This window comes from Lethenteron reissneri, chromosome 20 (assembly GCF_015708825.2).
Source record: "Lethenteron reissneri isolate LAM-NWPU_2019-01 chromosome 20, ASM1570882v1, whole genome shotgun sequence".
NCBI classification, from domain to species: domain Eukaryota; kingdom Metazoa; phylum Chordata; class Hyperoartia; order Petromyzontiformes; family Petromyzontidae; genus Lethenteron; species Lethenteron reissneri.
Genome location: NC_083798.1, coordinates 17,421,079 through 17,433,415, shown reverse-complemented (window position 1 = coordinate 17,433,415; position 12,337 = coordinate 17,421,079). Strand labels below are relative to the sequence as shown.

At 42.7% G+C, this 12,337-nt stretch overlaps 1 protein-coding gene across 1 annotated transcript in view; it reads right to left on the bottom strand.

Moving 5' to 3' along the window:
• The window catches only part of LOC133344897 (ATP-dependent 6-phosphofructokinase, platelet type-like), a 75,435-nt gene extending 64,069 nt beyond the window's left edge, over positions 1-11,366 (bottom strand). The window contains exons 1-2 of the mRNA XM_061555209.1: positions 10,989-11,366; positions 564-637 (exon numbers count right to left, since the gene is read on the bottom strand). Coding sequence (XP_061411193.1) covers positions 564-637; positions 10,989-11,076 — 162 coding nt within the window. The 5' untranslated portion in view covers positions 11,077-11,366. The remainder of the gene's footprint in view (positions 1-563; positions 638-10,988) is intronic.
• Between the last annotated feature and the right edge of the window lie 971 nt (positions 11,367-12,337).

The window sequence follows — 12,337 nt, the reverse complement described above, 5'->3', positions numbered from 1 at the left end:
AAAGAATCAAAGGTAAACTTCATAATAGAACAAGTAGAACTTTAATAAAGTCCAGGAAAGAACCAAAAAGAAAATACTACTTATCACTGCTAAAGCGATAGCTTATCCAACCGGATGGAAGTGGCCAGAGCACACGACTCACAGACGTGCCAAGTTCAAATCCTGGTCAGGGTCCAAATAAATGTTTTACCGTCACGGAGTTAATAGAGTCAGTAGCATGTTGTAATAAGTTAATGGCACTCCATGGTACGACTGCATCACAGGAATATGGAATGTCACGAGCAGGTCAGGTGTCCAACACGGACGAGCAGTACTGATTTGCTCATTTGAGCCGGGAGAAGCTTGACTTTCAGGGCTTTTTGCCAGTAGTGGGAATTCAATTTTCTTATCATGTGGGCAATAACCCTCAAGTAATACCAATTGCTACTATGTGAGTATTGGATCCACATGCCTCAGTTGAAGGGTTAATTGTGCTCATTTGCACACACAACAAACACAACTGAAAATGGAGACGTGGCCACCCGAGAACCCAAACTCGTGTGAGGCCAAGTCTTTCACAGTACCTCATAGATGAAGTAGACCTTTGCTCCAACGTAGATGCCCATCCGCACCACCGCCCTCACTGCAGCATTCATCCCTGCACAGCGTTAAACACACACACATATTACTCAAATCACCGTTTGGACTGTAAAGCCAACACAGTTGGAGAGGACCTGTTACATCCAGTCGTTATGTTTTATTTTTATTATTTTATTACTTCCCTTCTACGTGACTTTACCGAAAGAAGCAAGAAGAAGACACCCAAAAGCCTTTGAGCTCCCGATTGCCCTGCCTTATACATTGTACCAGGTATTCACTTTAGGCCGAGTCGACCTAAGGGAGAACCACTTTTTTCCCACAGGCTTCGGGTTCTCACAGCCAACATGTCTCAAGTCGAGAGCCACTCTATTCTGCCAAGGATATCTGAGAATGCAGATGCACTGGCCTTCTTTAAACAACCCAAAGTGGCCCTTTCCCAATATGCCCATCTTGCTACTGGGTATCTTGCAAATCTTGCAACACCAGCTTCGAATGCTCGTTTTTGAGCATCCGTTTCCAGTTGCTGGAAAGGTCTCTTAGGCCCAAGAGATGTTCTTTCTCTCAGATATTATATTGAAATGATTCCTGCATCTCAGATGCAATGGAAACTTAATATTGTAAATTAAAATTAACTGTTAATTTCTCCATTTGTTTCAACAACACCATGTATGCAGTTGTACCTGTTCTTATTGCTTGGTTATTTGGACTAAATGGGAGTAGATGTCAACGTGCATATTTTTCTTTTTTGTAAAAAATATAATTGCTGCAGCATTACTGTACCGTTATTGAACGACGCAGCACGAAAGCAATCCTACTTTCAGCTAACAATGCTGCTCCGACTGATTTTGGTTTAAATTTTGATTGACCCCAGGTCAAGTGCCACGTGTTAAAGAGTGCACCACCGCACCCTGCACACACCCTTACACAGTGACCACATGCGTGGTCACGTCTAAAACTCTAAGGACTAGTGACGAATTGTCATGTTCTGTTTACGTGACAAACATTACTAGTTGGCTGTGTCAGGTGGTGGCGGGTGTTAACGACTCATTGATATATTTACACGATCTAAACCAAAAAAACTCTATTATGGACTGATATATAGCATCTGTGCCTGTAAAATATGGAGTATGGCCACCTCTTCCAAAACGTTTCGTCAACATGGAAGAGTAGCCCAAATACCCACAAGAGATCCCTCCAGTGAAAACAATTACCAGTTTACCATGTACCAATTAATAGTCCTACAAAGAAAGTCATGTGCATTGGTACATTGAACCCACATGGCTGTGGGTGGTCATAAAAAGACAAAACAGCAAGTAGGACACTGCTACCATCACGTACTTTTGAGTCTAATTCCATGCGTGTGTGAGATTTCTCCAAACATGCAAAAAACTGTTCATAAACCAGCCATTGGCCAAATATCCGAATGCAGGACCCTTCTCTTCAGTAAATCAGTCTTAAAACAAAATGAGGTTTTCCTGGTGTAATTGAATGAAGGATAGTATTCGTAGGAATGCTTCAGTCCATTAATTGTCTATCTCCAGAGCTTGGCACAACTTTTGCTTGCACACTCAACGGTTCTGCTGAAGGCTTTTGAAGCCAGTCTACATAACAAATGTGTCCATGGAAAGCCATGCCTTTTAGAAAATGTTTCAAACACATTTCATTTCTACCTCAGGTCTATGTAGACTTAACAACCTTGGGAATCATGATAAGCCATGATCCGTCCACTGCTGGATGAAATATATAAATGTGTCGTTAAAACCCGCCACTACCCGACAAAGCCAACTAGTAAGGGTTGTCACGTAAACAGAACATGCCAATTCGTCACTAATACAGCACACCGGTGTGTTGGAGAGCCAAGCCACAACATTTATAATCGGAGTACGTCGTTTTGCCAATATGGTAATTACAGCTAGCTTCATCAGGCGAAAGCCAGATTTGTGGAGAAGTCTTACTGTTTCGTTCCTTATATAGAGGCGTAGATGTGGTGACCACGCTTCTGCGCTCTTGCACAATTACTGAGGCAACGTACATTATGTATGTGCATTATGCGAGCCCACTGCACTTGTACTTCCTGTATATTGTGTTTATTAAAATAGGCCTACCAACGGTAAACCCTATTGAAGTACGCTGCCCTTTGTGGGCATGCATTTAAATAATGTATTATTTGATGATTCGCTTCCACGCAGCACTGAGGCGGTAGCTATCCGAACGGTTAAAGTTATTTTGACTCATTTCAATTTCGATAGATTCTCTAATTAGTCTTGGCCAGTCGTAGCTAGTTTTGCATAAAACTTCAACATTATCAAAATCAATCTTGATTTGAAGCTTTCGTAACTGCAGGAATCCATACTCTTTGGTTATTTCGGTAAAGTGACGTAGGTAGAAGAAATAATAGATCACGACGTTTCGATCGCCACACAAGCGACCTTCATCCGGTTGCACCGATACAGCAGGACAACTGCTGACATAGGAGAAAGAGCTGCTGACAACAAGAGTCTATGAAGGGTGACTTTACCGAAAGAACCAAAGAGTATCAAAATCAATTGAGTGTCCTTGTTGGCATGTGTGTTCTGCTACTGCTGACAGTTGTATTTGGGAGAATTTCATATTTCTCTGATGTTCTTTTAGTCTCGTGCTGATCATTCGTCCTGTTTGCCCAACATAACATTTACCACACGTGCAGTTAATCCTGTACACACCTTCTGTTGATAGCTTCAGTAATACATATTTTGTACCAGATATAAATTTCTGTATTTCATGTACCGTGTCAAATCTGACTTGGATGTTTGGTTTTTCCAAACATCTGGCTAATTTATCAGTTACTCCCGCAATGTACGGTATTTTTATCGTTTTAATTACTTGGGCAGTTTAAATGCTCTTACTATTCGATTTGGTTTCGGTGTTCAATGCCCTGTTGATTTGTGCATCATTGTAACCATTCATTTGCAGCGCTTCTTTAACATGTTGAATTTCACTTCTCAGACTGTCACCATCTGACACTTTCTTAGCTCGATGAATGAGCGTCTTGATAAGAGCAGATTTCTGCGCGGGGTGATGGTGTGACTGCATTCAGATAGGTGTCAGTATGCGTTTTTTTTCGGTAAACACAGTGTTATTTTACCATTTCGACCCAGTCCGAGCAGAATATCCAGAAATGGTAGAGTTCTGTCAGCTTCCACTTCCATGGTGAACTGTATGGATGGGTTTTGCGAGTTGAGATGATTTAGAAATGCGTTCAGTGTATCTTTGCCATGTGGCCAGACCACCAATGTGTCATCCACATATCTAAACCAAGCAGATGGTTTTAGTGTGCTTGAAGCTATTGCTTTTGTTTCAAAATCTTCCATGTACAAATTCGCTATCACAGGAGACAAAGGAGAGCCCATTGCTGGCTGCTGCTTCCTTTTGTTTATAGAATTCACCTCGCCACAAGAAATGTAACACATTTTAGAAATATATTTTTAAGCACAATGTTTATTTCTTTTCGTTATTAAGTTCAGCAGTGTACATCTCCATGTACGTGTATCTCCTTGTCTTTTATGTATATTGATGTCTCTCGGTATCTTTGTCTCTCTCCATGTCTCTCCATGTCCAAGCTTCTCTCTCTGTCTCCATGTCTGTGTGATGAGTTTTTTGTTTTTAATAACACAATAATATATATTTTTTTATGTTATCTTGATTTTACCATGATTTTTTGCCGCAAATGTTGGGCGTCATTAGTGCAGTGCATCGCTGATTATAGGATCAGCAAACGTCCCTTACATCGATGTCCATTTTTTATTTTACTGTAGATTTGATGAACCGCCATGGTGTCTTAAAACAGCACACTGGAGAGGCTGTGTTAAGTTAGACCCTTAAAATATATTAAGCAAAAGCCTACATCAATTTTCTTCGGGTTCTCCGGGTTTTCCCTCCACATTTAGAATCAACATGCGTTTACAGTATTTGGATTATATACATTTACACGTGATTGGCCACTTTGTTGAGCTATCATTTGTGGCCAGGTCGCTTCTGAAAAAAAGTAGCTCAGTGGGCCTTACCTGCTAAGATACAAAGTTTAGCACCAGTAGCACATTCTGTGAAAAAAAAAGCTAAATTCCATTTCCAATCATGGGTGTTTTTACTTTGAGCTGGGCCCAACTAAACAGGGCCATATGTGTACAATAAATGTTGACTGAATGAAGGAAACAAGACTGATCACTCTCCAAACAGTGAAGAAGCATCGTAAGGGTAGAGATTATTGTTCTGTACCATTGTTCTGTACCAGCATCCTCTAGGAGTTACAAAAACCGGTCCTGTGTTGCTTCTTAATATGATTGTTAAATTGCAATCTCGCATTGGACAGCCCAGGATACGCAGCCTTACTTAATCTATATCTACAAACAATAGTTATTTGGGGGGGGGGCAGGGGGGGGATTGGCGGCATTGTCCTTGAACCTCAGAAGAAAATGTACAAGTTCAATTAAGACCAAAAGGACAGCACCAGATAAATACGGTAGTCAAACAAGGGCATCCAAAGTCACCGATCTAGCTCTCAACAGCAACAATACTGTATGCGTCACCATTCCTCCAAATAGTGTGTGCACAGTAGGCAGGGTTGCCGTGGCACAGTGGGGAGGAAATTGCTGCAGACTTTGTGTATTGGTTCAAAAGGCTTAAGGCAGGGGTCGGCAGCCTGGGCTCCGGAGCTGCATGCGGCTCTTTAAGGACTGTTTCGTGACTTGTATTCGCATGCATTGCGGCTCCTGAAACATTGAGTTTTTCACCGAATTTAAAAAAAAAATTCTCTTGTAAATTTTGGTTCCTGACACCTGGCTTAAGGAAAGAGGTAAGACAATGTTTACATGCAATCTACAGAAGTAATGTTGTCCATATTTGATCATGTTCACAACTTGGTAACTTTTTAAGTGTGCACATGTGCAATACTGAATTTGTGAATGGTTCAAATTATTTTACAATGGTTACCATTAGTTATGGACTCAATTTCAGGTTTAAAATGCATTTCCCACTTATGTGAAAGTCAACTGAATGTAGAATTAATTACATTTGTAATAGCAGTGCCCTTTATTTATGGCACAGCGTCTTTCATTTGAAGATCTTAAACCGTCTATATGAACATTTATTCATGCTATGATAGCTACAATTCCGACCAAGTTTCATTGACAAAGATCATGACACTGATAACAATACCAATAAAAATATCCAAATAAAAGCATTCACATCAGTGGAAATACACGACAATGTCTTATATTTCATGGAATAGCCAAGTGTCTACAGTTGCCTTTTATCTGGTTTGCAATACATAACCTAATTGAACTGCATTTTATTTATATGACTGTGTATCCATTATGTACAGATTTAATTTGTTTGTACATTTATATGAATGTTGTTTTTCAAGTGGCAGTATCACATAGGTCAGGACAGCTCCTGCCAGCTACAAGGGTGTACTCGGGTCATAGGTCACCTTGCCACAATTCGATCAGGCACCAATGTCTTAAAAGTATGACAGCAGCTCAACCCCCATCATGGGTTCAAGGCCTCTTAAAGTTAGTGACACTTTCACACTCATTGAACTGGGGCTTGGCAGTGTATAAGCTGCTTAGGGGTCTGTTTTAGTCACCTAGGTACACACTTGTGTGATGTGTCAGCCTTAATAGGTGCTTGCTAAAGCACTTGCCCCAACAGTATGTTAAAGGCTACACGGCATATCTTTGTCTTTGGAACCATAAATAACAAGTGTAAAAACTGAACCAAAGACTGAAAATGGGGCCGAGTTAAGTTTGAGAGGTGGCATTAGGGTCAGATTTATGGGCAGGGATAGGGCTATTGTTAAGGTGTGGTGGATTAATTTAGTTAAGGATATGGGATCCGGCTCGAGGCCAGGTTATGCACTCTGCCACTTAGCATTTGCCCAGACACATACCGCCCAGTATGGCCTCTTCACTTTTTTCTCACTTTCACTTCTGATGTATAAGCAGCTGGCAAGCCTTTAGTGCAGCCCCAGAATGATGCAAATGGGCCTTTTCACTGATGTACAGTGCAGCGCTAATGTGAGTGCACTCCAATAGGACAAATAGAGCTAAGCGAATGTGCAGTGCAAAACATGTGAATTGTGCCTTGCACATGAAAGATGTTACCTCGGTTCTGTTTAATTTATGGTCGTGCACGTTTTAATCCAACAAGTGTCACATTATTTCAAGCTCTCTCTTTCAACATTGCACAAATTCAGAGGTAACCTACACTGTAACAATCCGGCGTTAAGAAAACGGATTTCAATCCAATAATCCTATTCACTAAGATATATGATTAAATCTAGGAATACAAATTTCAGGGTATTGTACGATTTTAAGGAGACATTCATTTATTCAACTTCAAAATAAGTGATTCACTGTGTTAACCTTTACGGTCTGCAAACTAATAGACTACATTGGTCATGGCACGGACAGTAGTTTAATGATTTAGAGTAAGTCATCCTTAAGCCCAGGGGGATGTACTCTATAAAGCCCTGTCTGGTCTATTGGCAGATGTCACCTCTATGCGTACCATGGAATATTGTGCACGGCAAATCTTTGCTGCACACAAAGGAATGTAATGTTTATTTAGTGCACGGTCAAAGAGGGAACATCTAAACCAATGTAAGCAACTGTTGCAAATGCTTTTGTGGTGGTTATACACGCCTGTAATCCAGCACTGTGCAGGCAAGCTGAGGCCGACCACAATTGTTGTGAAACTCCCTTCCCGTGCACAATCGAGGTGCCATACCTTGACTAACCAAGAGAATGCAGTAAAGAGGACTTCACCTGTTTCATCCGTATGAGTGTTGCCCCTTAAGCCTTAATACACGTGGGTTTTCTCCAGGAGCTCTGTTTTCCTTCCACATGTAAACACTCATTCATTGGCCGATAACACCTGAACATACGGAGGATCGCAGAGTTTGGGGTGGAATGTGAAGCCAGCTCACCGCGGCTGCCTTGCCCGCTCGTCTGTGAGAATCCATAGCCGAACCACTTAATAAGACATCGCCAAAAGCATATTTTACGGAGACTATTTGACTGTGATAAGATTTTGATTACCGTGTACGTTCTGCTGATTAATGAATTCTGAGATTGTTTCCTCCATACCATGTCGCGACGCCACGTGTGTGTGCGGTTTCACAATTAAGCACAGTAGGGGGTGCCAAGATTCTTTGAGATCTGTCAGGGCATACAAGGACAACTATAGGTGTTTATAAATAGTGGTATATACAGCAGCTTGTACGTGTAACAACCCTTGCAGGGGTTTAGTGCAAAGTGCTGCATCTGTGAATCATGCACCCATGGCACGGGATCGTCTATCCATTGATGAAAGTAGTACCTGTACTTGTTTACTACCGAAGAATGATGGGCTAAGTCAACCATGGCCAAGATTTGAATTCCCAACCTTTCGATTGTGCTAGAGGCGATCGAGCTACAGTATCAGAGAGACTGATTTCCTTGCTGTGGTTGTTCCACCTGATGAAGATTGCTTGCGTTGCGATCGAAACGTCGTGATTTGTTTTATTTTATTTCTACCTACGTGAGTTTACCGAAAGAACCGAAAAGCATGATTCCCTTGGGTTGAGACAATGTTAAAACGGAATACAGTACCTGTAACGTGTGGTCTATCTAAAGTGTGGACACACCACACGGTGGGATAGGGTGGTCAGAACCAAGCTTAATTGGTCCTCATTAACAGGACTTCTCCAAACAGTCCTATCAAGGCTGAAAATATGTCTGCATGTGTTCCAGAGTTTGTGTGTTTGTCTTTGTTTAATAGTGTATTGTGTGCTCCAGAGCCTGCGTGTTTGGGGTATGCGTGTGGGGCAGAGCGGTAGTGTAGCGGTTAGGGCGCTGCACTGCGAACCCGAGTTCAATGAGTTAAATTCCCACTCATGGCCAATGCCAGTGACGATTATCTGTACCGGTCCTGAGCCTCACCTAAGTTGTCTTAGCCTCATATGAGTTCCTGGTCCGTTGTGTACACATCGCCACTGGAGAGACAAAGGCGGCCGAGCGTGGTGCTGTCCACCCACCCCGCCGTGTGTCGTTCCGGTCTTCATAGATGCTCGATAACAAAACTTGCCACAACAGTCTGTTAAGGCTATATATGGTATCTTTGTCTTTGGTATACATGCGGCTGAAAAACGTGCTCATTCACAACCACAAAACCGACACCACACCCTTGTTAAATACAGCTGCACTGCTAAGCCAAACGTTCTGCTGCTGCTGCTGCATAATATTTCCAGAGGAATTAACAGCTGAGCAAACGCAATGTGGCTGCCATCACAGCCATGGCGCAGGAGTAGAAGAGGGCACGTTATGTTGCGGCATGAATCCGGCACCATTGCGCACCAGCGCATCGTCACGTACCACTGGACTTTATTCAGGAAGCATGCAGAGGATGCATTGTTAACATCGTTTAATAAGGCAAATTCATATAGGAAGATGTATGCACACAAGCCTGTGCGTTGCATTAAGCATGCAACTTGTCTAAGGTAGCAAGTTTTTTTGGTCTTAATAGTTGCGTTATGCATACCTTAACATTCGGTAATATAAGGTCACGTGTTAAATTACTGAATTATCACGATGCTACTGCACTTAACCACATTGTGCCATACAATAACGTTGTATTCTCGAAAAACCGAGATATTTTGCCACGTGGATCACGCCCACTCAGGTAGGAACAGGTTTGACCTGTAAACATTAAAACTGCCAACATGAAAATCTAGATGACTAAGTCGCATTTTCGTGCTCCAGTGGACTTACAGATTGTTTCACTCGTACTGTACCTCTCACATAAAGAACTTTCTGCTGCTCCACCCAAAAAACACGCCAGGGATATGACACAAACCACAATTCTCGACACGCTGCAGGAACTCTTGTCGCGAATTTTGATCTCTCTGCTCTCATAATGCTAGACCTGCACTTTACAATGTGCCCCTCTGGATATGCAACATGATTTCTCTGCGACATCCGTGGACCTCCACTCTGTGTTCTGCAGACCTCACTTCTCCGACGACTGATACTCCTGTTCCAAATACGAACCTCTTCGTCCCAACCACAAACTTCTGTTGCGACCGAGGGCCTGTGCGTTTCAACTACGGAAATGCCCCCAGCGTGGCAAATCTCAACTTCAACCACAGAAACTTATTTCAAACACGCATCGTTATTCTCTATGGACCCCTGGTGTACGTGTGTATACTACCTGTCGACCCATACGGGTTTACTCCGTATTCTTGTAAGAGAAATTGAGTTTTCATGTCCATACGGCATACAGCCATTTCAATACGGGCAAATCATATTTTTAATCATGGGAACTACTTTGCCAGTAGCAAAATATGATAATTGGGTTTTCCCCTTTTATCTGGCAACAAAACAGGTGTTAAGTTGTTAAAACACCAAACTGAAACGTTTTACAAGGAATCATGTCTGCATTAACCGCAATACTTGTGGTCAAAATGCAAACAAAAAACATACTCTGATAATATATGCATTGTCTTTGAAACTGATTGGTCCACACCAGAGACAGCTTTCTGTTGAGCCTCCATTGCCTTTAAACTGGTTTAACACCGTTTTAGACGAGGCTCAAAAGAAAGATGTCTCTGGTGTGGACCAATCAGTTTCAAAGACAATGCATATATTATCAGAGTATGTTTTTGTTTGCAATTTGACCACAAGTATTGTGGTTAATGCAGACATGATTCCTTGTAAAAGGTTTCAGTTTGGTGTTATAACAACTTAACACCTGTTCTGTTGCCAGTGACTTTACCGAAAGAACCAGAGAGTATGGATTAAAAGGGGAAACCCTATTCTCAATCATTTTTTTGTCTATTTGTTTGTGTTTCTCCCTTGCGATGGGACTTTGTAGGATGTACGTTGAGAGTTATGAGGACACAGGGTGACCAAAAAGGTCTGAATTGGTCTGAAATAAGGTAGGCACTGATAAAGGGTTGACAGGTATGCGTGTGTATGTGTCTTTTCCACCGTACGTAGCCAACCGTGCTAATCGCACCACATGCGTCATTAAAACCGCATTTCTCATTCACCCAAACACGGACATCACATTTACAACTCTGAACATCTCTCTGCACCGCAGATCTCCCTCGTTCAGCCATTTGACCGCTCTGCTCAAAAGCAAAGAACTTCCCGCTCCAATCGCCCTCTTTTACAAAACACAGGCTTCGGTTACGTCTACGGGACACCCTCCAGAAGAAAAAAAAAACCGCTCTTCTTCAACCATGGACCTCTGTGCTCTCTACACACGGACGAGTCACGCCGACCCACCAAGACCTTCACTGGGTCCTGAACACCATAACGCGTGCTCCAGTGAGAGCATCACCGCCAATGCCACCGATCAACAGCAGCACCCATCATCGCCATTGATCTCACCTTGGGCATCTCCCCCGCTTGTCAGCACTCCGATCGCCCGTCCAGCCCCAGAGAGGCTCTCCAGGAACTTCTTATCGCTGGGAGCCATCTTCTCGAATGTCCTTCCTATGAACACGAAGCGGCTACGACTGCAATGCTCTGAATGAACGCCGTGACGGCACTGTGGTTAATCGAGCGAACCTAATGCCTACATGAAAACCAAACAACAACAAATACCGTGTGATAGCGCACCAGACGGCTTTTCTCTCTCTCTCTCTCGCTGGCCTAATGAGAAGATGGGAGAGACGAACGCGAAGAGGTTGCGGCCGCAAACAAAGGAGGTTGCGTTGCTCCGATCCGCAGCGTGGACGCACCGAGCGGCCACATCAGCTGTCTGCGGCTGTGACGTCACACTCAGCGTGCCCTCTGCTGGCTGACGTCGCGGGATGCGCACACATCTTGGGACCAAAAGATGTCTTGTGACCCCCGATTAATTGACCCCCCCCCCATCGTTTTTTTCTCCCGAATGCATATCTATTTCTGTTTTAAATCACCCTTACTGAAGAAGAAGAACAAAAACCGCAATACGTTTTAGATATTCTTGGTTCTTTCGGTAAATATTCATATTTTTAGGTAAAGTCACGTAGGTAAAAAATTAAAGTCACGTAGAAAGGGATATAATAAAATAGTAAAAAATAAAACCAATTAAATTCTCAAGACGTTTCGATTGCGACACAAGCAATCATCATCAGGTGTGAAACCCACAGCAAGAAAATGTTTTGAAAAAAGTGGTGGTGAAAAAAAATATTCTTGCTGTGGTTTTCACACCTGATGATGATTGCTTGTGTCGCAATCGAAACGTTTTGAGAATTTTATTGGTTTTATTTTTTACTATTTTATTATATCCCTTCTACATGACTCTACCGAAATAACCAAGAATATGAATCCCTGCAGTCACGAAAGCTTTCAAACGTTTTAGATAATTAAATCTGGGGTCACTGGACATCTGGACCAACCTTTAGTTTAAGGAGAGCCGGGTTGTGGTGATGGTGGTTGATGGTGGTGTTGGTGGGGAGTGGTGGTGTAGCGGTGAGTGCGCTGCGCTACGAACTCCTCACGGCCAACACCAGTGACGAATTATCTCAACCGGTCATGGGCTTCCCCTAGGTCAACTCAGCCTCAAATGAATACCTGGTCCGGTGTATAAACATCGCCATTAGAGAGACAAAGGCGGTCGGGCGTGGTGCTTGCCACTCACTCCCTCGTGTACCGTTCCGACCTTCATAGATGCTCACTAACGGCACTTGCTACTACAGTCTGTTAAATACTATATGGGGGATATTTGTCTTTATTACATAATAGGATTGGGA